General features: G+C 45.7%; 1 protein-coding gene across 2 annotated transcripts; it reads left to right on the top strand.

Annotated features, from left to right (window-relative positions):
* The first annotated feature begins 211 nt into the window (after positions 1-211).
* Cd300ldl1 (Cd300 molecule-like family member D like 1) lies at positions 212-23,339 on the top strand. Of its 2 annotated transcripts, XM_017597742.3 has the most exons (4): positions 212-440; positions 3,131-3,472; positions 19,917-20,025; positions 21,406-23,339. In XM_017597742.3, exons 1-4 carry the CDS (start codon positions 401-403, stop codon positions 21,551-21,553), a joined length of 639 nt encoding a protein of 212 aa, XP_017453231.1. In that variant the 5' UTR covers positions 212-400; the 3' UTR covers positions 21,554-23,339. The 2 variants fall into 2 exon arrangements, 1 of the variants encoding a protein (XP_017453231.1); XR_005490792.2 differs by lacking the exons at positions 212-440; positions 3,131-3,472 and adding an exon at positions 16,851-17,259 and having other exon boundaries at positions 21,406-21,433.
* Positions 23,340-27,655: the final 4,316 nt, after the last annotated feature.

Raw genomic sequence — 27,655 nt, 5'->3', positions numbered from 1 at the left:
TCTTCTTACAACAGCCACCCTCTCTTTGGTTGCTGTCCTCTCCCATAATCCCCTGCAGCCCAGTTACCTCCTGGGTGAGGGGTTTGCTGGATTCCATATTTTCTGTCTGTCTGCATCTCTCCTTGTGAATCCCACCTGCCTTTCACGTTGAGGTCCATCATTGCATCCATTCAGTAGAACAGGTGCACCCTGTTCACCTGGCTGGACCTCCCATGCTCTGACTTGGTCTTCTCAAAGACTGACATCATCTTTCTTCCTGTGTGCAAAATTGAGAAGTTCTGTCAAGGAAGTTAATGAGTGAAGTGGACAAGAGAGACCTAAAGGAAACTCAAGCTGAGCTTCAAGTCCTTGCAGGGTGCTGGCATTTGTCACCTCCAAGGACAGGAGAGGGGACCACACCATGTGGCAGATCTCTGCTCTGCTCTTCCTCTTCCTCCCAGGTAAGGAGCAGGGGCTATAGAAGCTCCCATGTCTGTGGTGTGGGTGACACAGATGTTGTGCCCGGGTTAGGGTTAGGTGATTCACTTACCTGCTTCAAACTCCCAGGGATTCTGTGGGTATTGCAGAAAAACCAAAACGAAAACCAGAATCAAATAAAAAAACAAAACCAAAGACTACACCTTCCAGAAAAGCTGACGAATGAGGGGATGAACTAATTCTTTTTAAAATGTATTTTTAGTTTTATGTATGGCACACGCAGCCTAGGATGACCCTGAACTTGTGACCTTCAAGGTTCTACCCTCTGACTGTTGGGATTTCTAGGCTGCAGCTCCATCTCCAGTTACATTTTGATTTTTTTTTTTTTTTGGTTCTTTTTTTCGGAGCTGGGGACCGAACTAGGGCCTTGCGCTTCCTAGGCAAGCGCTGTACCACTGAGCTAAATCCCCAACCCCACATTTTGATTTTTAATTGACGTAGTAATCAATACACAGGGGCTGGCTGTGGTGCTGAATGATTTTAATGCCACCAGTCAGAAAGCAGAAGTAGGCGGACCACAGTTTGAGGGAAAAACCTGATGGGGTGCAATATGGCATCTGCACATTGCTACAGGAGGTAAGGAGAGCAGGGGCTGGGCTTTCATCATAACCATTTGTCACTTCTGTGAAATCTTCTCTAGGAGATATTTTGAAATAATCTACTGTCAACCATAGTTTTTATCTGTCTCATACAACTCTAGAAGTTGTCATTCTCGTCAAATGGCAGACACCTCTGTCCCAACACCTCTCCCTCTATGCAGTCAGCCCTCTCCCTTCTTCCCTAATACCCTGCCCAGGCTGATAACCCCTGTTCTGTTCTCTGCTTCTTTAAGGTTAACTTTTGTTTCTTTGAGGAAAAAATGTGTCTGTGTGGTGTATGTATGTGTAAATGTTTGTTTGTGTGTCCTTCTGCATGTGCATACATGTGCTTTCTGATGCACACATGGGTGCACACACACATGTGGAGGCCACAGATTGGCACTTAGCATCTTCATCACTCTCCACCTTGTTTGTTTAGACTTGGTCTCCCAGTGTGCGTGGACCTCACAGGTTCAGTCTGTCTGGCCAGTGATCTGCACAACCCTCCTGTCTTTAGGATTACAGACACCCCCCACCACTTCACCTGGCTATCCAACTGTCAGACCCATTGTCTGACAAGATTTTCTCCCACACTGCAGGCTGGGTCTCCATGCTGTTGGTGGAGTCCTTTTGGTTTAACATAAAAACATTCAGCAATTTTTGTTACCTGTGGTACTATGGACATACTTTGTTCTTGGTGGTGTTGGTGTTCAAGTCAATAACCTGAAGTACTTCATTTAGTTTTTCTTTCATATATATATATATATATATATATATATATATATATATATATATATATATATATATATATACATACATACATATAGGGATATATATACATATATGTATATACATGCATACATACATACACAAAATAGAAGAGGTTATCAGATGCCATTTGATTGAAGCCACCATGTGGGTGCTTGGAATTGAACACATGACCTCTGGAAGAGCAGAACATGTCTTTACCACTGAGCGATCTCTCCAGAGACTCCTGTATCATTTTGTTTACAGCGGGTATTTGATAGATGCTCCTTGTGCACGCTGTGTCAGCACCACACCAATGGTGCTGCATCCTCAGTCCTTACCAGGAGCTCTGGACTCAGATTCCATGGATCTGAAGGACAGCAGAGGGTCTATGTGCTTGGGCTCTGCACCATAGGGAAATCTGAATGGTTGGTGTCATTTTGGTCAGCCTCCAAGGCATTCATCCTAGAGACTGCCAAGACTACCACAAGTGGCTTCTGTGTGGCCATGGGATGTGGCTTCTTCAGATGAATCTCCTGAGGGTAATGGGTACCTAACGGAAGACAGAATCATGTCCAGTAGACATGGCCTTCTGACACTTCCTCCACTCCATCCATGATTGGTCATTGTCACCATTTTATCTTCTGAGAGCTATATTTGGGGTCTTATTTTCCTTTCTCTTTCTTTTCTTTTCTCTTTTTCTTTCTTTCTCTTTCTTTCTTTCTTTCTTTTCTTTTTTATTTTGAGGCTTCAGCCAGTAGGAAAACTATGGTGATCTGTGGTGGGAAAAGGGAAGCCCTTCACGGGTTATTACTCAGCTCATGAAGTCTACTTGGCAGAGTAGAGTTCCACGGAAGGACCCTAGGGGCTTTCGCCAGCCTTACACCCACAGGCCTCAGGTCAAGGCCAGGCCAATTTCCTTTCTCCACCCACAATTCTTGGAATGTACTGGCTGATGCTCACCTAATGCTGTATAAAGTTACAGATAGATTTAAATGCATGTCATGATCTACCCATGCTTGCTAGCCAAGAGATTTAAAGATCAATATACTTAGCCAGTAAGTTTGAACTGTAACCGTGCTGATGTAACCTAAACCCCTAAAAGCATAAAAACTGCTTGCTCTAGCCATTGGGGTTCACCTTTTAGTCACTTGCCTTGAGGGACTAATTGAGGGTGGATCCCAATGCACCAGAAAATAAACCTCTTGCTTTGGCATTGATCTGCACCTCAGTGTCCCACTCAGGGGCATCTCGAAACTGACTGAGGGTCGGGGGGTCTTATCCCACCCTTGGAGTAGATCAGTGATCTCTGATTTTGTGTTTTCCAGGCTACTCCACTGCTCAAGATTTACTCATAGGACCAGAGAAAGTGAGTGGTCAGGAGCAGGGCTCCCTGACCGCGCGGTGCCAATATGCCTCACACTGGAAGGATTACAGCAAGTACTGGTGCCGAGGATCTAGTTGGCATCTCTGTGGGATCCTCGTTGAAACCGATGCATCAGAGCGGTTGGTGAAGAAGAACCGTGTGTCCATCAGGGACAACCAGACACACTTCATCTTCACAGTGACCATGGAGGACCTGAGGATGAGCGATGCTGACATTTACTGGTGTGGAATTACAAAAGTTGGATATGATCTTATGTCTAAAATTCATTTGAGCATTGACCCAGGTAAGAGAAAAATTCCAGAAAATCCTGTTGAAGGATCAGGGAACCTTGTGAAAATAACTGTTACTAGAAAAAAATAAGCTGAGTCAGCTCTATGTGTCCTGCTATTTACTGAGATAGAGACAGAGCTGGGGAAGCCTTGTCTCCTTGTATGTGCGCCTCAGATATTCCAACTCCTGCAGATCTGAGAATTGAATTCAGAAACTCATGTATGCCAGCCAAGTACTTGATCACGGAGCTAAAGGCTCATCCTGAGTCCTCACCCTGTTAAAATAAAATAAAGGAAGCTGCAGAATCTTTAATTCTGGGCAAAATTCAGTAATAGGTCTCAGGTCTATGTCCTGCTTTAAACAACACAAAAGTGGAAATAGACAAAATTGGAGCTGCAGAGATGGTTCAGTGGTTAAGAGCACTGGCTGCTCTTCCAGAGGACTGCATTTTGTTCCCAGCATCTACATGGTAGCTCGTCAACCATCTGCAACTCCAGTTCCAGGGGATCTGAGGCCCTGTGTGGGCCTCAATGGGCACTGCAAGTACATGGTGTGCATAGCCTCAATAGACCACCCATACAGATATACATAAACGCCTTTTAAAAATTGAACTAGACAAAATATGCAAAACCAAAGTCTTTCAGCATACTGCACACCAGGCAGTAATGAGTACATTCTGAAAGAAACAAGTTTTAAAGGGGAGCTGTTTCTTTCCTCTGCACATCATCTTTCCTTAGAAAAGAATTAATGTGTGAGGCATGGTGGTGCACACGTTTAATCCCAGCATAGGGAGGCAGAGGTAGGCAGATCCTTGAGTTTGAGGCCATGCTGGTCTACAGATTGAGCCCCAAATGATCCTATCTCAAGGAAGGGATGCCCAGGAAGGGAATCTCATTGGTTAAACACTCTGGGCCTATGTAGATATCTCGTTATCATGGAGACCTCCAGGTTTTTATCCTACCTGACTGCCTGTTGTGGTCCTCTTGGTGGGGTGTCATGGTCACATGATCCAGGACAGGAAACTGATCGAGTCTAGTTGGAACCCCCACTGTTCTCAATTATGAGATTTATTGCAGTTCTGAACTTGCTACAGCCTTACCAGTTCTTTCCGTTGACACCATCCACTGCCCTACACTCTGTCTTGAAAAAAACAAAAGCCAAAATTAAATTAAAAATTAATTTTAAATAGAGCATGTAATGAGAAGTTGGTGCTTGCATTTTTAAGGCAAAACACAGTGAGCAGCAAAGAGGATATGGGAAAGGGGAACTGAGATACAGGCTGAGGTTGGGTCATGAGGTCAAGAGTCTGGGTGGGTCACAAATAGTGATAAGCCAATCTGTGTCTGAGTCTAGGGTGAGATAAGCTGGTCTCTCTCTCTGTCTGTCTGTCTGTCTGGTTCATTCACCCATCTGTCTGTCTGTCCTAATCTGTATTTTTGTTGCTGGGATAAAACCCTAATCAAAGCCAACGTGCTGCAAGGAGAGGTTTTATTTGGCTGATGCTTCTATGGTGCAGTCCATTTGGAAGGAAGTGCTCAGGAGCTCAGCAGGAACCTGGGGGCAGGAACTGAAGCAGAGGCCATGGAGGGGTGCTCCTCACTGACTTGCTCTCCCTGGTTTGTTCAGCCTGATTTCTTATAGAAGCCAGGACCTCCTGTCCAGGGATGGCATCACAGCCATCCATCAATTCACAATCAGGAAATGGTCCTTATGAACGTGCCTGCCATGTCAACCTAAGAGAAGAAAATGCTCAATAAAGGTTCTTTCTTCCCGAGTTTGTTACAAGTTGACAAACCTTACAGGTGCACTATAACCTATGAAATCACTGACAGCCTGTAGGTCTGTTTATTATTTTTTCTCTCTTTTTTTATTTTTTGGTTTGTTTTGGTGGATTTTTGTTGTTGTGGTTATTGTTGTTTATTTTGCTTTATTTTTCTATTCAATAAAGGGTATCTTTGTGTATTCTTGGCCATCTTGAAACTTACTTTGTAGATCAGGTTGGCCTCAAACCCGCAGAGATCCCCCTGCCTCTGCCTCTCCCAACATTGGGATTAAAGACCTATACCAGCAATGCCAGCATTCCTTCCTCTGTCGAGAGACCGTATGCCAGTTCTTTTTTCTCATTAGTCTGATTAATAACAAGACAAAGACCACTTAAGGAGAAACAGGTTTATTTTGGCTCATGGTTTGAAGGGATTCAGTCAACCGTGGTAGAAAGACCGGGTGGTGGGCTGTGAGGTGTCTGCCCACATTGCCTCCACGGTCGAAAGCAGAGAGGGATAAGGGATGGTGTTCCCTTCCTTCCTCCCTTCCTTCTGTTTATCCAGTCCTCCATTCAGCCCAGAGTAGACATCTGCTTCTGGCACTCCCTCCTCTCCTTAAGAGGGACCTTCCTCCATCCTGCTCCTTAGAGAGGCCCTGATCACAACAGAAGGCCCTGAAGAGACACAAGGAGGTGCCACATGTCCAGAAAAGCCCTACTAGGCACCTCCCAGATGCATCTGTCCCCGTGGAGTTGCAGTGATCAGCACTGGATGTGTCTACAAACTTCCTCTTCTGGTAGCTGAATGTTGTTCCTCTTTTTGGATTTCTTGCTTCTCATCTCAGGGCAGAACTTGGCAAGAGACTCCAGAAGACCATTGTCTTCTGAGTTTCCTCTTTTCCCCATAGCAACCTCACTTGTTTCTGTGGCTCTGTTTGTTTCTGTGCCCTGACATGGGTCTGTGAGTGTGAATCAGACCCACACCTGGGGAGACCTCTTGCCATCCACTTCCTACCCTCTCTCTCACTCTTGCAGTAATGACTACCTTAGATGTGCAGATGAAGTCAGCTCTTGGGAGTGCACAGAACAGGAAAACAGCAGAAGCCTGGACCTATGACTTTGTGGAATATGTACCTCAGCAGACTTTTGGTGACACAGTAATAAGTTACTAGTTTTTCCAGTCTGTGAAGCATGCTTTGAAATGTATAGTTTCATTTACCATGGCTATCGTGAACAAGGCACTAAGAACACACAAAATGTGAGCCCTGCTTTTAAGAGAATCGTGGATTAGTTGATACACACACACACACACACACACACACACACACACACACACACACTGCTTCCATCTTTGTTCTGCTGATCACTCTGGGAGGAGGGGAACAGTTGCACCAAGCTCCTTCTCAGAGCATCAGGATAAACACCTGCTTCACCCAGTTCCCAATCCTGAATTCCTGTGTCTCCTCCAAGGCAACCTTAATCTCAGCCTGGAGATGGACAGCTCTCAAGCTTGGTTTATGCCTCATCATATTCCAAACTGTGCGGCAGCTGGCAGTCAGCAAGCCAGGGTCATTTTACACTGTTAGCCTGGGCTTGACCCTCATGGCCTCCTTCTTTGTCTTCTTTCCTCCCAGACATTCTGTCCTCGTTAACACTCTCCTTCTCAAACTGAAGCATGCAGACGAGCTCTTCTCCACAAATGTGATTATTTGCTACTTTCTCAAAGTTAACTTCCATGATTCTGTTATTATACAAAAGATTTCTCCTTGGATCTATACTTTCCACTCAGTATTAATCAAAGACACTTCATGGGAAAATGATGCAGTGGCGATGAAGAAGGGCTCTAGGGAGCAGATAATTCTGTGTGTATGCAAATGTGTGTGTATATGTGAGTGTTTGTGTGTGGGAGTGTGTGAGAGTATGTGGGAGTGTGTGTGTGTAAGTATGTGAATATGTGTGTGAGTATGTATGAGTGTATGTATGTGTGTGTGAGTATGCGTGGGTGTGTATATGTGTGTGAGTGTGGGTATGGGTATGTGTGAGTGTGTGTGAGTGTGTTTATGTGTGTGTGATTGGGTATATGTGTGAGTGTCAGGGTATGTGTATGTGTGAGTGTGTGTGCATGTATTTGTATGTGTATGTGTGTGCACATGTGTGAGTGTGTGAGCGCATGCTTATGTGTGAGTGTGTGAGTCTATGTGACTGTGTGTATGTGTTTCAATGCATGTGAGTGTGTGTGTGTGTGAGAGTGTGTGTGGGTGTGTGTATGTGTGTGAGTGTGGGTATGTGTATGTGTGAGTGTGTGTGTGAGTGTGTGTGTGAGTGTGTGATTGTGTGTATGATTGTGTATATGCGTGTGTCAGGGTAGGTGTATGTGTTAGTGTGTGTACATGTATTTGTATGTGTATGTGCATGCACATGTGTGAGAGTGTGAGGACATTTGTATGTGTGAGTGTGTGAGTGTGTGAGTGTGCATGAGTGTGTATATATTTGAGTGTGTGAGTGTGAGCGATTGAGTGTGTGTGTGTGAGTGTGAGCGATTGTGTGAGTGTTCATATAGTTGTGGAGAACATACACACGTGGGGATGTACATGCATGTGGCAGTGAGCACCCGAGCACATTTGCATATATCTATAGCACTTGATCAAGCCTTATAAATCAACCTGCCATACAGAGAGACTGTATCGAATACTTAATTAATTCAATTTAAAACTAACAAAAATCAAACACATGTGACAAAGAAAAATCCATGTTATTTCTTTGGAAAGACATCAGGTAGTATAAGAAATAAGAGAAATGTCTATGATGTTGGTGACTGGAACTGAATTAATTCCGACAGTGTTCCATCAACCACACAGAGAATCTGTCCCCCTTTCACCTAGTGTCCCTCCTACTCCTGTAGGCCAAAGCTCCAGGATATGTCCAGGAACCAGTTAGATGGGATGCTGCTTGCCGCCCAAAGCAAAAAGCCTGAGCAATTTTCACCAACACACCTGAATTCAGTCTAACCTTCCTGCTGTTAGTTGAGTCCCCAAAGGTCATGCTCAGGTCCACCAGATCCCCAGAGCTGTGCTTTGCTGCAGAGAATGATGCTATTTCCACACACACACTCCCCACCATCATGATGATGGGGGTTTATGTGACACATGCCCCCCTGCCTCTCCTGCTGAGACTGTTAGCGCCATCATGTGACTTCCTGCCACCTACAGTGGACAGGAGACATCTTAACCCGGGGCAAGGGGTTGGGGGTATGCTGACTCATTTTCCCTAGAGAGCAAGAAGCAAACTTGTGTGGTTGTGGCAGTCTGGAGTTGAGGTTTTCCTATGCCAGCAACTGTTCTTAAATGCTATGAGTCCAAGCCTGTGTCTGCAGGAAGTTAGGGATGGGGGTACAGGTGCATTTCTGGGAGCATCAGCACCTGTGCCTCCCCTCCTTCCCTTTCCTCTGCCTTTGAAGAGAGGCGTATGGAGCAACTCATGGTCCAGTCCTACCCCCTATCAAGAGAGAGAGGCTCCCAGAGCCAGGGCCACCCCTGGAGCCCACCCTCCCAGAACTCACTTGAAGCAAGCTGGTCTACACTGGCTTATAGCTACACAGAAAAGGCATGGCTGCCCAAGGCACATATATCATTACAATTGTAACCTTCCAGGATCAATGGCAGTCATTGGCATGTGTGTGCACTACCATAAACATGCAAACATTCCTCACATGTGCTAAAGATGACACACATATGTATGTACCACCCACAGCATACATATAACACAGGCTTGTGTTGCATAGTACACACACAACACATGATACATACTACACACCTCATATGTATGTATACATACCTCATGCACTTATGCACAGGACATGTGTCACACATGCTACAGACATGATGCATATAAACTGTATACATCAGATGTAACTATAATCTCAACAGTTTACATAGCTATACATACCACATGTGTACATCGTCATTTGAGTCAGGATACACTCATAGGGGTAATTGTGGCACTAGTGGCTGTAACAGTACAATACAAATTTTGTATCTTGGTCTCACACTCACACACACACACACAGGTACACACCTCACTGAACAACACACATGCAAGAAAATACACACAATCACATATATGGCACTTAGTCACTGTGCCCCAGTTCCCCTGTTTCTATGGACACATCTCGCCCTGTGCCCTCACTCACATACCACTCGGGCTCAAGTCCTGGGTCTGATGAAGGCAGTGTCCCTGCTCAGCCTCCTGTAACACAGAGGTCTCTTTAGTTCCTGACACCAGGGAGTATCTTTAAGCCTGGCCCTCCTCTGAGGCTAGAACTGGGGATTCCTGGTCTGCAGGGTCCTTACTTCTTCTGTGTCATGCAAGGCTCCATGGGGGAATTACTGAGCACATAGTGTCAGTATGAAGAGAAACACACAACATGACCAATTCTGCTGAGTTTGCCCTCTTGCTTAGCCCCTGGAGGATTAGCATGAATCAAGGTGGGAAGTGGACCTTGGCCAAGCATCAGTCAAGGTTGTCCCATGAACCTCCCATTCACAGGAAACTCAGGCATGTTTCTCTCCCGATGATACAAGCACAAGTGCTGTGGGATTCATTCAAATGGACTTGGAAGGGACCACAAGGACCTGCATACAATCCCACCTTCCCAATTCTCCTTACTTTCCCATCACAAGTCCGTGATCCCAGCAGACACAGAACTGTCAAAACATGGGAGTGTCCTTCACAGCCCTGGGCAAAGACATGAAATAAACCAGCCTAGTGAGAATACAGGGTCAGTACATGGCAATGACCAGTGTGTGTTGTGCAGTGTGTGTCTGAATGTGAAGGTGTGTGCAAATGAACAGAGACAACTCTGTCCTTCAGGGGCTGTTTGTCCTACCCTGACAGTGCCAGGACCACACATTTCCAGCCAAGGGGTGGAAAGAATCAAGGCCTGAGCTCTTTATACCTCCATGTCCTGATGAAGACCATGTCCTATCTGAAGGGACCTGAGTCCCACTGGGACCTCTTGCCATCCTCTTTGAGAGAAGAGGATGCAGAGCAACTGCTTCCTGCTGTGAAAAACATTGCAGGCTTGGGCCTGAGTGTACACCTTCTTGCCATGAAGGGTTGGGGGATTTTTGTTGTTATCCTTTCTTTCTGTTGTTTTATTTTGTTGCATCTTTGTGTGTTTGAGGGGACAAGGAAAATCCTCCTGGGGGCACACATGTGCCATGAGACATGCACATGCCACGGACACACAGAGGGAAACCTCTCATGCCCCTCCTCACCTCTCACCTTATTTGAAACTGTGCCTCTCTTGTTCCCTAGCGCAGATATCAAGCTAAATGTCTCAGGAGCTTCCATAACTTCCCCATCTCTGCATCCTCTCTCACCTAAGAGTGCAGAGATTACAGATGTGTGGGAGCATTCAGCTTTCTGTGACTTCTGGGGATCTGAACTCAAGTCATCACTTTGCACTGCAAGCACCTTACCTACTGAGTCATCTCCCCATGCCCATGGAACTCCCTGGGATACCAACTCCCTGCAGGGGTCTTGGGGCTATAGATGGCATAGTGGTCAGAGGAAGTAGCCCAGCTGCTATAGGACTTTCTGTTACAGCACTGTGTTTATAAATCTCTTTATGACTCAATATAACTTTTAATGCAGTTCCTTGTCTGCCCAAAGATTATCTAACCAGGACAGCTCCTGGCAGAGTGACCTAAGATGAACATGAGGTACAATTTGGAGCATAGTTACCAACCATCACCAATACTTATGAGTCCCCTGTCCTCACTGAAGTGTTTGTATAAAGGGACTGTGACATTGTGTTGTGTCAGGAACATTGATGTGGCACCTGCAGGAGGTTCTGTGACACTGTCTGGAATGTGACTCTCCATTCCCATGTCACTCAAGTCTGGACCAGGGGGTAAGCACTGATCTCTTGGCTGAGTTAGTTATGAGTCATGTGCTGTGCTATGAGTCAAGTCCTGTTCTGAGGAAATCCCAGAGGTCATCTGTAAGACAAACCTGTGTCTAAACCTCACATTCTCTGATCTCCATTAGCCACTGTTCAGCCAGGAGATGAAGTGCCCTTGTGCCCCTCAGTTCAGATCAGTATTGAGAATTCCCCCAAAGTCTGACTGTTCCCTTCCTCAGGCAGAGATACCCTAGGACTGAGGGTGCCTCCTCTAGGGAAGCATGGAGGAGTTGGGGTTAGTTCTGACCGATGCCTCTTCCCCTCTGGCCCTGACACACCCTATCCAGGCCCTTGACATTTTGACCTGGTTCAAATATGAAAACAATTGCAAGTCCAGAAAAATCCATTTGGTCCTTTTGCTCAGCCTTGTGCTTCCTAGAGTTAGATCTTACTTGCTGGTGCAAAGGGAGCCTTCAACCAAAGACCATCTGCTTTGAGCCTGCAGGGCACCATGATGAATTTGCCAGCAACAAAACCCCTGAAAGTCTCACCAGGCATAGGTGCTGGGTGCAGCCCCGGTATTAGTCTTCTTTCTTGTTGGTTCTTCTTGAGGCAGCAGAGAGGGAACAAAATCAGTGGAGGGTAGGACTTTTTCCTAGGAGATAAGGGGGGTAAGACTTTTTCTTACAAGAGATTTAGGTTTGCTGTATAATAATAAGTTTACTTATCTAAGTCTAAGTTACTATGCTACTGTAGCTGATTTACTTTTCTATGTCTAAGTCACTGTGCTCTGCTAGTGTAACTGACCTGTCTTCTGTGTTCCTCTGAGGCCAGAAACTGCAGTCTCTGGCATTTAGCACCTCATTCTAAACCATCAGGAGATAAAGTAGGGGATTAATTGCTAGAGCCTTTTTCCTTTTGCCCCTATGCCTCTTGCTTGTCAGGCTAGGGGGAAGTTTGGAGCAATAAACTTCTATTGCACCAAGGGAAGTGAATAGCCCTTGCAGAAGGAAAAACTTTTACATCGGCAAAAATGCATAAACTTATATAAGTTCACATACCGATTCATGAATGTACATTTATACATTTCCTCTCAAATCAGTTGGGACCACCTCACATGCATTCTCACAATTACATTCTTACACACACACATGCATACAGTCTCAAAATTACATACTTACACACATATCCATACTTACATATGCACATGGAGCAAAAGAAGAAGCAATGCTGCAAAAAGAACTCACTCATTCTGGATGAAACATGAGCGCCAATCTTTATTGAGAAAGAAATAGCTTCTACCCTTTAAAAGCTAAATGAATTAAACTCAAGTTTGTAAAGGAAAGGCTTGTTCCTTTTAATAAGATTAAGTCTGCCTTGCTGTTAAGAAATGACCTGTTCTGTCTCATGGTGAGGAAAAACCTGCCAGTTACGTCTGCTCTCTCCAGCTTCTTCTTTTTTCCTCTTTCCATATTCTGCACATTGCTCTCTCATGTTACCTATAGTCTCTAAGTTATTCCACTTTGCATTTCTCCTCAGCCCAGATCCTTTTAGCTCAGTTCTCCTTAGCTCAGTTCAGCTCCATTCTCCTTCAGTCAGTCCTGACTCTTCAGCTCAGTCCCCTCCAGCTCAGTCCTGACTCTTCAGCTCAGTCCTGACTCTTCTCCTTGTCCTCAGCACGTAAACATCTTTCAGAATACATGATCACATGTCACAAAGTTCATCACAAGTTCCTACAAAAAATCAAATCATAAATTGAAATAAAAATTTACAACAGAGAATGTTTGCATGCATATCCATTAAGAGTAATTATCTGGTTGACCATCCATCACCTGTCTCAGCTTCACAGGTTCACTGATGGTTTAAAACCACAACTAAGTTATTAGTGAACTTTTCTATAGATAAATGCAGTCAATATTTTTTTATTTTCTTTTTTATTTATTTTTCCCATCTTTATTAAATTGGGTATTTCTTATTTACATTTCAAATGTTATTCCCTTTCCCGGTTTCCATGACAACATTCCCTTAACCCCTCCCCCTCCCATTCTATATGGGTGCTCCCCTCCCAATCCTTCCCCCATTACTGCCCTCCACTTCCACTGGTGCCCTTACTAGGCTATTCATTGCTACCTATGCAGTTGGAGTCAGTCCATGTATAGTCTTTGGGTAGTGGCTTAGTCCCTGGAAGCTCTGGTTGGTTGGCATTGTTGTTCGTATGGGGTCTCAAGCCCCTTCAGCTCTTTCAGTCCTTTCTCTGATTCCTTCAACGGGGGTCCCATTCTCAGTTCACTGGTCTGCTGCTGGCATTCGCCTATGTATTTGCCTTATTCTGGCTGTGTCTCTCAGGAGAGTTCTACATCCAGTTCCTGTCGGCCTGCACTTCTTTGCTTCATCCATCTTATCTAATTTGGTGGCTGTATATGTATGGGCCACATGTGGGGCAGGCTCTGAATGGGTGTTCCTTCAGCTTCTGTTCTAAACTTTGCCTCCCTATTCTCTCCCAAGGGTATTCTTATTCCCCTTTTAAAGAAGGAGTGAAGCATCGGCATTTTGGTCATCCTTCTTGAGTTTCATCTGTTCTGTGCATTTAGGGTAATTCAAGCATTTGGGCTAATATCCACTTATCAATGAGTGCATACCATGTGTGTTTTTCTGTGATTGGGTTACCTCACTCAGGATGATATTTTCCAGTTCCATCCATTTGCCTATGAATTTCATAGAGTCATTGTTTTTGATAGCTGAGTAGTATTCCATTGTGTAGATGTACCACGTTTTCTGTATCCATTCCTCTGTTGAAGGGCATCTGGGTTCTTTCCAGCTTCTGGCTACTACAAATAAGACTGCTATGTATATAGTGGGGCATGTGTCTTTGTTATATGTTGGGGCATCTTTTGGGTATATGCCCAAGAGAGGTATAGCTGGGTCCTCAGGTAGTTCAATGTCCAGTTTTCTGAGAAACCTCCAGACTGATTTCCAGAATCGTTGTACCAGTGTGCAATAATGGAGGAGTGCTCCTCTTTCTCCACATCCTCATCAGAATCTGTTTTCGCCGGAGTTGCAGTCAATATTTTATCCTTTGCCCTAGCACCTATGATAAGTTATTAGTTTCCTTTTTAGGACCTTTGGTTAATTGTTTTACAAACTCTTGGAATGTGCTCTGAGTAGGAGAAAGTCTGTTTACTAAGAGCAATTAACTAGTGACACTTGGGAGACTGGCAGAGTTCTCACTGTAGTTTTGACTAGCAGAAAAAGACATAATAGAATAGCAGCCCCACTATAAAAGACTTTAATAATCACTGATTTAATTTTAGCAATTCTTATAGAATCATCGTTAAGACTAAGAAGTCATCTACTTATCTATATAGCATCACTACAGGGCAGTACATCTTCGTAGATCTGCAGAGATCTGCTCCAAAGGGGTGTGCTACTACTTAATGATTGCTATAAGTGTTTAATAATAATAACAGGAAAAGCATTTTAATAGCAGTAATCTTTCCTGAAATGAATCCCTTACATCCTTGTGTAATGAGGGCGAACCAGTCACAGATTGTATAATAATCCGAGGCTGGCCATCTCAGGATGAACACCTGCTAGTTATTAGCTTGTCTTGTTATGGCTTCTGACAGATTCTGAATCCCCTGCCCTCCTATGCTGTTAGGACACAGTGAGAATTCATTGGATACTGTGGTGGTTTCCTGCAGACCAGCCTTTCAAACCAGCTAAGGTACCATTTAGACCAAGAACTTATCATCCAAATATTAACAGTAATGGCAGGATTTGTCTTGATATTCTAAGATCAGAGCAGCCTCCTGCTGTAACTATTTCTAAAGTCCTTTTATCCATTTGTTCACTGCTATGTGATCCAAACCCAGAGGACCCCCTGGTGTCAGAGATTGCATGGATTTGTAAAACAGGCAGAGACAAGCACAGCAGAACATCTCGGGAATGGACTCAGAAGTGTGCCATGTGATGCTACCGTAATGTCAGAATAATCTAAATTATAACTAGAATAAACTTTAAATTACTGCTTTGGAAAAAAGAATGACCCCAAACCCCGCCATCTCCCCCACCTCCCCAGCCCCACTCATATATCCAAATGCCTTGTTACCAGGGACTGGAACAGTTTGACAGGGTTTGAAGGACTAGGGTTCTGGGTTTGTTGGAGGAAGTGGATTAGTAGTAGTGGCCTTAGAGGTTTCATAAAGCTCACACCAGGCACTGAATCGCTTGTGAGCTCTTTCTCCTCAAGCCCCCCCTCCTCTCTCTCTCCTGTCTACCATCTCCTCTCTTCTCTCTCCTCTCTCATCCAACCTCTCTTTGTCCTCTCTGTCTGGACCATTCTCTCTCTGCCTAAACATCATGAAATAGCACTCTGCTGTGTCTCCAGGACCACACATGACTTGCTTGCCCCATACTTCCTCCCATGATAGAAATGGACTAAGCCTCCGAAACTGTAAGCCAGCCCTTGGTACATTCTTTCTCTGATACTAGCTGTTGTGGTCATGGTGTCTCTTCACAGGAAAAGAACAGTGTGATTATGACAGATACCAAGCAGTGACCTTGAATTAGAGTCCTGAAATGAATGCACAAAGTTCCTTTGCTCTTGTTGATCTGATATTCTGTAGACCTTAAAGAAAGAGTGGACACAGACTTAGTGCAGGCAGAAACCCTGAAGATAAACCAGTGAGAGGCAAGAAAATGATACAGTGGAAGAACATCTGCATTCTGGGTTACTGGGAAAACCGCATTCTGTGTTAGTAGGGAGGCCATCTGCATTCTGTGTTGGTAGGGACGAGAAGTGAGTGGAATAACAGTGGATACCCAGTATAGGGTCCCAACCTAGGGTAATGTAAGTGTAAATGTCCCCTGCAAATATCACCACAGCCTGCAGATATTTCTATAGATCAGAGGGGTGTGTCTCTATGGTCAGGTGCGTGAGTGGGCTTCAGTACTCACTTCTTCCTCAACAAGAAATAGAAGTGGATGGCCAGCACTGGGAAAGTGAGTCATCAGAAAGTAGTATCTGCAGTCATTCTTACATTTCTCCACACAACACCTAAACCAAATCATGTCCAGATCTAGACATGGGGCCAGGAGACACAAGAAGACAGAGCTGTCATGCATAGTGGCTCCCATCTACTTCTGGCACTGAAGGGAAGGGAGATTTCTGTGAGTTCAAGGTTAGCTCGAGCTAAATAGTGCATTGCAGCCCAGCTTGGGTGGCCGTGTGAGACACTTTCTCAAATCATCAGGGCCACAGATGTGTCTTAGTTGGCACAGTGCTTGCCTGGCCTGAGCGAATCCCTGGGCTCCATCTCGAGCACACCATGACTGGGCTGTGGTGACAGACACCTAAAATCTCTGGACTCAGGATGTGAGGACAGGAAGATGAGTTCAAGGACATCTTAGCTACACAGAGGCTAGCCTGGGCTAGAGATGCTGCCACAGACAAACTGCAAACCAAACAGAATATGATGGAGGGGATGATGGGAGAGAAGATAGCTGTGGCTTACAGGTCCGTATACTGTGTGAGGACTCACATGCCCAGATAATCTCCGAGGGATGGGGGGGGGTCATAGCATGAGCTTGAGTAGCAGTGTGAACCCAGAAATAGTGCTAAAGACCCCAAAGACTAAGAGCAACCTATAATCTGAATTTTGAGAGGAGGTGGTTCCTCTGTGATCACAGAGCTAGAGTGAAAAGGGGCAGCTTTCAAACCCAGTCAGGAAGTGGCTTGTCAGAGAGGGTGGGCCACCTGACCAAAAAAGAAAATGTTCCCCAGGCCTCTCAGGCAGGAGGTAGAAGGCATTGGAGACAGAGGGCATCCTCAATCCACAGCCATGCGTGTCTCTACTTGCTGGGTGTGGTAGGAATCAGAGCCTCTGAGGCCTGGAACATCGATAGAGCCCTCCCTGTACCTTTTCATCTGGTGCCTCACATGGGAGCAAGGAACCAGGAAGCTAAAGACAGAAAGGAGAACTAGGCAGAAGGACATTCTACTGTCTAGAAGGAGACTGCTCCTTTGTCCCTCTGGGCTCCGGCATGGATGCAGGTGACAACTGAGCTGAAGAAATGATCCCCAGAGGAATAGGATTGTGACTGCCTTCAGCACTGCTCCTTCCTTGGCTGCCAGGTGGGCACAGGGGCAGGTGTGTCAGGTCCAACGTTGAAAATGGAAGCTCCTGTTGTAAGCCTGACAGGGCCAAAGGAGGTGAAAGGAACAGACAGCACAAGCAGACTGGTCTAGAGAAAAGGCAGGTGGGTGGGTTTAGGGGTTGGGTGGCAGCGGTCAGCATCTGCTTCAACAGTGCTGCCAGGATTCTGTGCACAATATGGTCATGTCTACCACATGTGAGACAGAATCAGGACCCCCTGAGAGCATTACCTGTGACCGTCACTGCCATGAACAAGATCTCTATTTATCTTACAATGTCTCTATAACATCAGTGCTGACTCCTGCTCTGACAAAGCTTCTCTCCTTTCTCACTGTTGCCTTAGACCTGAGGGTTTTCTAAGACCTGACTCAAGGGAGGCCTTTCTTCTCATACAGCTATGAGGTATAGAATGGAGGTTCATGTTCTCTAGGCTCTGTCCCTTTGCGTGGCCACAGCAGTGTGACAGGTACTGTGGGGGAGTCCCTGAGCGTGACTTGTCAGTATGAGGAAAGACTCAAGATGAATAAGAAATACTGGTGCAGAGGGTCATTTATTCTATTTTGCAAAGATATTGCCTAGACTGGAGGCTCAGAAGAAGCTAGGAATGGCCAAGTGTCCATCAGGGACCATCCAGACAACCTGACCTTCACAGTGACCTTGGAGAGCCTCACCCTGGAGGATGCAGGCACCTACATATGTGCGGTGGATATACCATTGATCGATCTCTCCTTAGTTATTGATAAGTCCTTTAAGGTTGAATTGTCTGTGGTCCCAGGTAAGCCTCCTTCATGCCAGGGCAGCCTGAGTCCACGCCTATCATTCCCTCATGGAAGAAGGAAGCCATGATCCTTAGCGTGATGAACTCGGAGCATGAGTGATCCAGGATAGGGAGTGTGTGTCCACACATGCTTCTATGAGAACATGTGCAGTAGGTATGACAGTGTATGTATATACCAGTACAAGTGTTTAAATGCACACAAGCACAGTGGAGAACCTGTGTTCTTGGATATCATTTTTTACTTTATTCATTTGTTTGCTTGATTGTGTATTTATCTGTTTATTTGTGTATAGGGACTGGCCCATGCTGTGTGTGAGTTAATGGAGAACTTCTGGGTGTTAGTTTTTGATTTCCACCTTATGGGTCAAACTCAAGGCATCAGGTTTGGCAAACAAGGACCCACTGAGTCCTCTCATTAGCCTCTGTTGGGGATTCTCTCTGTGCACTGTGGGACAGTTTCAGGTGTCAACATTTCTGGAGACAGGCTCTGAATCTCTGGCTCTTTGTGACTTCCTGTCCTGATAAGACACAATTCCCCTCTCCAAGGACTCAAATAATCCTGTCCCTAATCTCCATATGGGAACAGAACCCCTGCACATCAGCTCCCTTCTCTCAAAGACACCTCTGTCCTGGGACTGAGTGGGCAGTTCCCTTCCATGGAGGTTCTTAGGGTACCAGCTTCATCACTGGTTCTGGGACTTCTGGGAGACTACCAGAGACAGAAGGAGGGGCCTACAAAGTATATGGGGCATCTCAGCTCCCTGAGGAATACTCTCAAATTCTACATACTCACCTGTGTCCCCCTTTCCCAGAAACAATTTACTGCCGGAAGAAACTCAGAGGATTCCTCAAAACTTCTCCTTCTAGGATGGAAAGGAGGCTTTCAGCTACTTTGATCCCTAATATACTCCCTGTCTATAGTTCATTCTCAGATTATGGGGCCTCCCTTGTTCTTAGAACCTAGTTCGAGCATGTCTTTAAGGGCAGTGGCTGTGAAGGGAGTGAAGGAAGGGGTCAATCCCCTCTGTAAATTCCAAGTTTTATCATCTTCTTCCTGTTCTTGTTGTTCTTCTTCTTAAATTTCTTTCTCCTTCTTGTTCTCATTCTCCATCTTCATCATCATCATAATTATTAGAGAGGATCTCGTGTAGCCAAGGGAAACTACAAAGTCACTGAGTTCTCAGGACTCATCTTGAATGCCTGCTCTTCCTGTCTCTGCTCCAGCGCTTGGATTGCAAACATACATCACCACACCCAGCTCCTGTCTCTCAATTATGAATTACCCTTTATGTGTCCCTGCAACCTCCTCTGTGGATCCACACTGAAGCCTGGGAATGAAAATCCCACTGAATTGCTAGCTCTCTGCAGTAGAGGCCACTCTCCAGGGCCCTGCAAGCACCTGCCTTTCTAGAACTTTCCATCTGCTCATTCCTCAGAGAAGAATGCTCAGTGGCCTTTCTGGATTACACTGGGAAAGAGTGGGCCAGGCAGACAAGGAGTCCCACTACCCTGTTTGTCCCCAGAAGAATGACAGACAAGGAGGCAAACAGTGTGGTTGAGGTTGGATGAGACATGGCATTCACCAAGTATCTTGTCACTGACACTTACATTCTCCTCTATAAGAAGACTGGCTTCATGATTACAAGTGCAGGTCAGATACTGTGCACCCTGATCTGGGCTGAAAAGGGAATCCATGACCAGGCTTTGGTGTGGACATGGGGGTGATAGGCTGTCAGACAGCTGTCCACGTGCCCCAGGGAGCTGTGTGAAGCAGAGTGACAGAGCTTCCTATGGGTAGGAGACAGTATGGAGATCGTGGGAATTGTCTTATGTTGCCATCCTTTGCCGGAATCACAGGTTGGAGCCCTGGGAGCAGTAAAAAAATTCTGGAGCCCACCAGATCCTCACCAGTTGACACTCAGCCCGGCGTGACCACAAATGACACAATTCCTGCTTCCAGCCCACGGTGAGGAAACAATATCCCTGAGGCCTTTGGATTGGGGAAGAGGGGTCATACTGAGAGAGCAGAGGAGAAGGGTTTGGATCTCCCTCTTGTATGCCTCTCCTGCATTCCCAACCTTAGGCTAACCTGGAGGGTCTTGTGAGTACCAGATGCTCATCTAAAAATAAGGACACAAAATGACACTCAGATAAAGACCCACTTGTTGGCAGTAAATATTAAAAACCTTGCTAAACCTTTTATCCTGCAGTAGCCCTGGCACTTGTGGGGCCAAATGGAGCTAACCCTAATTTATCCCTTGTTAGTATCTCTCCTGGCAGTTGTGAATTTTCTGGCAAAACCTGGGCTCTAGAATTCCAAAATGTGCTGGCCTCTCATGGCTACCTGCTGTGGACTCTGCCCACACTCACAATAACCTAGAAAAATCATGCCAAACACACCCAGAGCCTGTAGAAATGGCTGTGCGGAGATGGTTCTGCCCATCTGAGTTCGAGCCATATCACCTACAGGGAAAGTCAGCCATGGCGGCTCATACCTGAAGGACCAGAGTTGTCCATGTAGAGACAGAAGGATGCCTGAGACTCACTGGCTACACAGCCTACTTGTTGAGCTTCAGGCTAGTGAGAGATCCTGTCAGAAAACAGGACAGATGGGCCAGGTGTGGTGGCTCCCACCTTTAATCCCAGCACTTGGGAGGCAGAGGCAGGTCAACCACTATGACTTTAGGACCAGCCTGGACTACACAGTGAATTCCATTCTAGCCTGGACTACATAGTGAGACCTGTCTCAGGACCAACACAGAGTAGTGAGTGGCTCTTGAGGAATGACCAAGGTTGTCCTCTGACCTCTACATTGATGCACACGCATGTGCACCTCCATACATTCACATGAGCACACACACACACACACACACACACACACAATTATCTATGTAAAATAAATAAGCAGCAGGTGTGGAAGCACAAGACACTCAGTACCTGGGAGAAGAAGACAGGTGGATGTCTGTGAGTTGATTCACAGCCAGAGTGGTTCAGCTAGGCCTACATAGAATGAATGAATGAATGAATGAATGAATGAATGAATGAATGACGCCAGGAGAAAGTCCAGTTAGAAGAGATTTGGGTGTGGGTTGGGGAGGAGGTGACAGCATGGGTAGAGGCCCTGAGGTTAGAGGCCCATGGGTTTGGTCTGGAGCGAGCAGGCCCGGCCCCAGTTCACAGCTAATTCTTGGGCTATGGATTAATCACACTGGCCTTTCAGGCAGTCCTGTCCTTGTCCCTGCATAGATCTCTGTGGACACAGACCTGGGGTGGACACAGTCAGATAACACAGGGCAGCAGCGTCACCTTCTGCAAAGGGAGCTCATTGTGACTTTGTCCCTTCCAGGTACATTCTGGGCAGCCTCTACTTATGCATCCTGGTGTTTCTGGAGTTGCCCCTGTTCCTGTGCATGCTCTGTGCCGTCCTGTGGGTGAACAGGCCTCAGACGTGGTCTGGGAGACAAGGCATTCAGCCCTATTATGAGAACCAGTGAAGTCTGTTGACATGGAGGCCCTGTCCCTGGATGCATCACTCTGGTGGCCAAGGACAACCAGTAAACCTGTGTTCTTGAGAATGCTCTGACACTCTGCACGTGTCAAACACATAAAGAATGTGCCCTAGGGGCTGGGGATTTAGCTCAGTGGTAGAGCGCTTACCTAGGAAGCGCAAGGCCCTGGGTTCGGTCCCCAGCTCCGAAAAAAAGAACCAAAAAAAAAAAAAAAAAAAAGAATGTGCCCTACATATACTGGCTGGAGAGATGGCTCTGAGGTTAAGAGCACCGGCTGCTCTTCCAGAGGTTCTGAGTTCAAATCCCAGTAACAACATGGTGGCTCACACCCACCTGCAATAGGAACTGATGCCCTCTTCTGGTGTGCAGGTGCACATGCAGATAGTACACTCATATAGTAAATAAATTAATTATAATTAAATAAATAGACTTATAGTACAGTACCTTTACTTATTCTTTGGTAAGTTCACATTTGTGTACAACATGACTCTATCATGTACACCTGCGTCCCCACCCTCCCACTCCCTCAGGCCTGTGTTCCCTCCTCCCCTCCATGTCCCCTCCCACTTCTCCCATTTCTCTTTTTCTTTTTATATCTCACCGAGAACGTTTAGTGCCTCCTGACTGGATGCTAGCTGACCTTGCTGACTTGGACTTGGGCATGTGACCATGGCTGCAGTGACCTCAGGATCAGGAGACAAAGCCACATTCAGAACACAGCATTTCAGGGCACTCTCCTCCCCTACCTCTGCCTGTGGAACTCTTTCCTCTCCCTCACGCCTTGGGGTGGGATGGCGGTGTCCTACAGGGCTGAGCACTCGATGGTCACCTACACCACAGCAGAAGGAAACATCGCCAACTAAGGCCAGGGCAGCGACATTAAAGGGTAGAGACATAGATTAGAGGACAATTTGACAGTTTCCCAATAAAATGTATACTTTCCATGAGAAATACCCAATGCACTGTGTCCTCCAGATTCACTAATAGAATGCGGTCTATACTGATGATCCCCCTGTCTAATGTCACATCCCTGCTTCCCAGCCACCCCGGAGACATCCTGAATCTAACACTTATATCTGCTTGGCTTAAGGCTTTGCCGCATACATGCTCATGGGCTGCCAAGGGTGTATTTTTTAGCTTCTCTGGGTTTGATTGTCATATAAACAAAGTTATACTTTTTTTGTTTTACATAGAATCTCACTATGGATGTCTGGTCCAGAATTCACTATATAGACCCGATTGGCCTTGAACTCAGAAATTCACCAGCATCGTCATACCAGGACAGATGTTAGATTTTTCCCCACTGTTCTAGACTAACCCCAAAGCCTGATTCATAGAACAAGCACTTTGCCACAGAGATGCACCCCACCCTCCCCTCCTGTCTGTCTGTCTGTCTGTCTCATTTTTTCCATCCTTTCTTCTTCCTTTTTTGTCATTAATAGGGTCTCCCTACATAGCCCAGGCTAGTTTGCAACCCCCAATCCTGTTCCTCCTGCCTCTGCCTTCCTGGTTCTGGGATTACAGCCATGTGCTACCATGCTCAGTTACCTGCTTCATTTCTAAGTCTTGTGGCTTTTCCAGTTTATATTGTGTCTTCGAGGTTCCCACAACTGATATGTGGATGCTCTAACATGCACCCTGTCTGTGCTACACTCTCGGTGGCTATGTAAGCACCCAAGACAGCATTTTTGCCTTCTGTTGTTAAACACTTAAAGCCTCTTTTCCTTTTCCCTTCTCTCTCCTTCCCTCCTCATCCTCATCTTCTTCCTCCCTCCCCCTTCCTGCTGGTGTTATGAAATAAAGCAAAAGCACACATCACCAAGACCTGCTTTTTATGTTAGTTCTGCTGATCCTCCTCTCTCTCTCTCTCTCTCTCCCTCTCCCTCTCTCTCTCTCTCTCTATATATATATATATATATATATATATATATATATGTATTTATGTATGTATGTATGTATATATGTATTTATGTATGTATGTATGTATATTGACATATATAGATAGTCATACACAGAGATATAGAGAATGAGATACACATTTTGATGAATAGTTTTTAATTGCAATGTAGCAAAGTAGTCGATATTCCTTTGTGGCTTTGGCCTTTGACTCTGACTTATGAAATTTTCATACAAGCACATGCTTGCAATCCCAGCACACATGACATAGAGGCAGAAGAACCTGGAGTTTCATCCGCAGCTACATAGTAAATTCTAGATCATCTTAGACTACATATGATGGTGGAGAGATGGTTTGGCAGTTACAAGCACTGGCTTCTCCTCCATGTTTGCACCCCATAGAAGCTCACAGTGGCCTCTAACTCCATTTCTAGGGGATCCAACTTCCTCTCTGGCCCTGTCTGAGCACTGCCAGCTACAGTAACATGCACGTGGGTACAAACCCTCATGCAAATAAAAATAAACAAAAATATTTTCAACATAATTAACAACCTAAGAAGATAAAGAGGAGGGGGAGACTAGTCATAACAGGGAGAAGAGAAGGTGACGCCCTAAAATTAAAATTGCTTTCCTGAATTGTAAACATGTTTATGTTTAACTCCTCACATTCTATTTTTCATGATTATTGAGTGAGTATTGTGTGCACGTGCATGCCACAGTCAGGGCAGACATTCGTGGAATCAGTTCCCTCCTTCCACAGTCACGTGAGGTACGAACACTTAATTCAGGTCCCCAGGCTTGCCAAGCATTGTCATCCACTGAGCCAGCGTGGGTCACACTGGTACACAGTGGTCTTCTAGCTGGAGTGGTAGTCTTAAGTCTTGGTGTCTCGGCTCTCTTCTTACATATCTGTATGTCTTCTTCCTCACTGGCCAAGTCCTCTGCTGTTCTGATCTTGGGACGAGGCAATCGAGTTCCTAAAAGGAAAGTGAAATTTGGGTTAGAGAGATGGCTCCACTGAGAGCAGAGGCTGACCTAGCAGAGATGCTGAGTTTACTTCTTAGCACCGAGCCTGGGTGTCTAACAACACTTCTCAAGGGAGCTACACTTCCTTCTAGTCTCTCAAATTACTGCGCTGATCTGATGCACAAAAAGAGACAGGCAGGCAGACAGACAGACAGACAGAAATAACACACATTAAAAACGACACAAAGCTTTAAGAAAAGGAAAGGTTTTCTGAAAAGCCCATGTTGGGACTTTGAGTGTGAGCCCATGTCTCAAGCATGGAGTCGGTTGCTGTGAAGAAACACCAACTACAACCAAAAGCAACTGGGGGAAGAAAAGGTTTATTTTGTTGTCTCTTCCATATCTCAGTCCAGCATCAAAAGCAGTCAAAACAGAAGACAGACAGGGCAGGAACCCCAAGGCAGGAGCTGATGCAGAGGCCATGGAGGGCGGCCACTTACTGTTCTGCTCCTCATGGCTTGCTCAGCCTGCTTTCTTATAGAACCCAGTGCCACCAGCCCAGACCTGAAACAGGAAGTCTGTCTCTATGTAGTCCTGTTGCCTTGCTGTCCTAGAACTCACAGAGATCACCTTGCCTCTGCCTCCCCACTGTGGGCATCAAATGTCTGTACCGCTCTGCCTGCATGAAGCTGTTTCTCAGCTGAGGTTTCCTTCCCTCAGGTGACCATAGCTCGGGCCAATTGGACATTAAACCCAGGCAGCACAGAGCCTCCAATGCACTGTTAGGATAACTTCCTCATCTATGAACATGGACTGTAAGCACAATGACTTGGGACTTTGAAAATATCTTCTAAGGGTCAGTGGGATGGTTCAGTCTTGTGGTGAAAGCCTGGTCACCTGAGGGCAGTGCCCAGGATTATGGTGGAAGGAGAGAACCAACTCCCATAAGTTGTCCTCTGATTCCCATGTGCAGGCTGCACAGCACCCCACACTCATAAACACATCCTACACCACACGCACAATAAATAATATTTAAAACCAATAATAAAATGTTCTTTTATAAATGATTTCCTCTTTGAAACTTGTTTATATGTTTGTTAAAGTTGATTTTGAATGCAATATACATTTACTTTTACTTTTTAAATCATTTGTTTTATTTTAATTGTGTGTTTGTGTGTATGCGTTTGTGTGTGTGTGTGTGTGTGTGTGTGTGTGTGAGAGAGAGAGAGAGAGAGAGAGAGAGAGAGAGAGAGAGAGAGAGAGAAATCCATACACATGCAGGGGTGAGTGCAGTGCCCCTGGCTAATGGAATAAAGTGACAGATCTCCCAGAGCTGACGTCACAGGTGAGTCTGAGCCATCTCGTGTGGTTATTTGGAGACAAACTGGTGTCCTCTGAAGAGCAGCATGCAGTCAGTCATTGAACTGTCTCTCCAGTCCTTGTCTTGACCCATCCAGCAGGTCTAGTTATTCAGGGTTCCGAAGAGGCACTACCTGAGGGTCAAAGGGGGGGAGAAAAGAAGGAGACCAAGCAAGGTTCTGTTGTCAAGGTCTCGTTTATTGAGAGGAATGTACAGCATTTAAAGCTCTGAGGCAGGAATTGAAGCTTAGGGTGGGGGAGTATTGGGAAGTGCCCAAGGATATAAGGTGAATCACTAAACTGCAAGGTATCCTCCTTAAACAAAGAGGCAACAGTCTACCGGGAACATGTTCTTTGAAAAGGTCGAACCCTTCTCAGGAATCTGCTCAGGGACATCTGGTGTTTGCTCAGGCTGAAACATCCTGTGATTGCTCCCGGAATCTTCCTGGAAGAGGCTTTTGTACAACAATCTCATAATCTTACAGCAGCCACCTTAGGGGTGAGCATCTGTGGCCATACAGCCCAGAGTCATGTAGCCACCTTGAGCTATACAGTCACAAAGTGGCCAGGCCCAAAGCCAATATGGCTCCCTACATCTCCCCCGTTTTTCTTTTATAGAAAGACCATTAGGTAGAAGTAATGGTCTGAGAGAGATCAGACATGCCTCACAGAGTGCCCAGCTCGGCCATGGCGAGCCATTCTTGCAGTTTGGACTGCACCCCAATGGCTAGGAATGAACTTATGCTGTAACACACCGTTCTGGGCTATATGTGTATTTTTTGGGGGGGAGAAACTGGGCAGAGGAGCATTTGACCGGCCAGTACATTTAAACGGGGTCAGCCACCTCTGTCTTAGGATCGACCTCTCGAACCCTAGCCTTATCCATCATAGGATTACCTTGTCGCCCTCAAGGCTCCGTGTCTTAGATTGGTCAAGGGTCAGAGGAAGTTGCCCGTCTCTGAGTATGGCTACTTCGGGTCATCTTCTCATTCCTCTTACTTGAGCCCAGGGGCGAAAGGGTAGGGGCCAAATGGCATTAATTTAGGAGATTGTGGAAGTTGAGCCTCTCCCAATATGTTGTGGGCACCTCATCTTGTTTGTCATCTCTCTGGTTCTCCTCAGCTGTTCTGGTCTCCAAGCGATGATAATGTACTGAAACAGAATTTCTAGGCAAAGCAGAATCTATTTGTGATTTAATAAAGCATGTAAGTCGCTGAAAGGCCCAAGGACAGAAGGAAATCAATAGAAGCAGGCCCACAAGGGGCCCTAAAATTGAAGGCAACAGGGTAGAGAGCCATGGGGATGTACAAAACCAGTTTTTGTACCAAGACTCCTGTTGCTCTGTCTCTCTCTTTCGTTTTTCTAGGCTATCTCTCACTTTTCTCAGACTGTCTTCCACAAGTCCAGTCTTGTCTACAAAAACACAGCATTCCTCTTTTAAGGCTGCACAAAGTCCTCCTTGTTGTAGGAAGAGCAAATCAAGCTCTCTTCTATTTTGCAGTACTTCTTCTGAAATGGAGGCAACAGAATCTTTTAAATTGGCTAAGCCCTCTCTCAGTTCAGCTAGGTCCTGGTCAATTTCAGTGCTGAGTAAATGATAGCGTTGTTGATTTTGTTGGGAGGTCACAAGAGAAGCGATGCTTGTGCCTGTCCCTGCTGTTCCTAACCCCAAGAGGACTGAGAGAGTGATGGCCGATATAGGCTCTCTTTTTTTTCGATGGGGTGCACCAGGGTTTCTATCCCAAAAATCCAAGATATCTTGTGGCTCATGAATGCTGAGTCTGGGGAGTAATTGTACTAATATGCAATAATCACGCTGCTGCAAGAAATCAGATATTATTACATAGGTAGCCAGCCCTGATGAAC

This window comes from Rattus norvegicus, chromosome 10, assembly GCF_036323735.1.
Source record: "Rattus norvegicus strain BN/NHsdMcwi chromosome 10, GRCr8, whole genome shotgun sequence".
NCBI classification, from domain to species: domain Eukaryota; kingdom Metazoa; phylum Chordata; class Mammalia; order Rodentia; family Muridae; genus Rattus; species Rattus norvegicus.
This window is presented reverse-complemented; position numbering and strand designations above follow the sequence as displayed.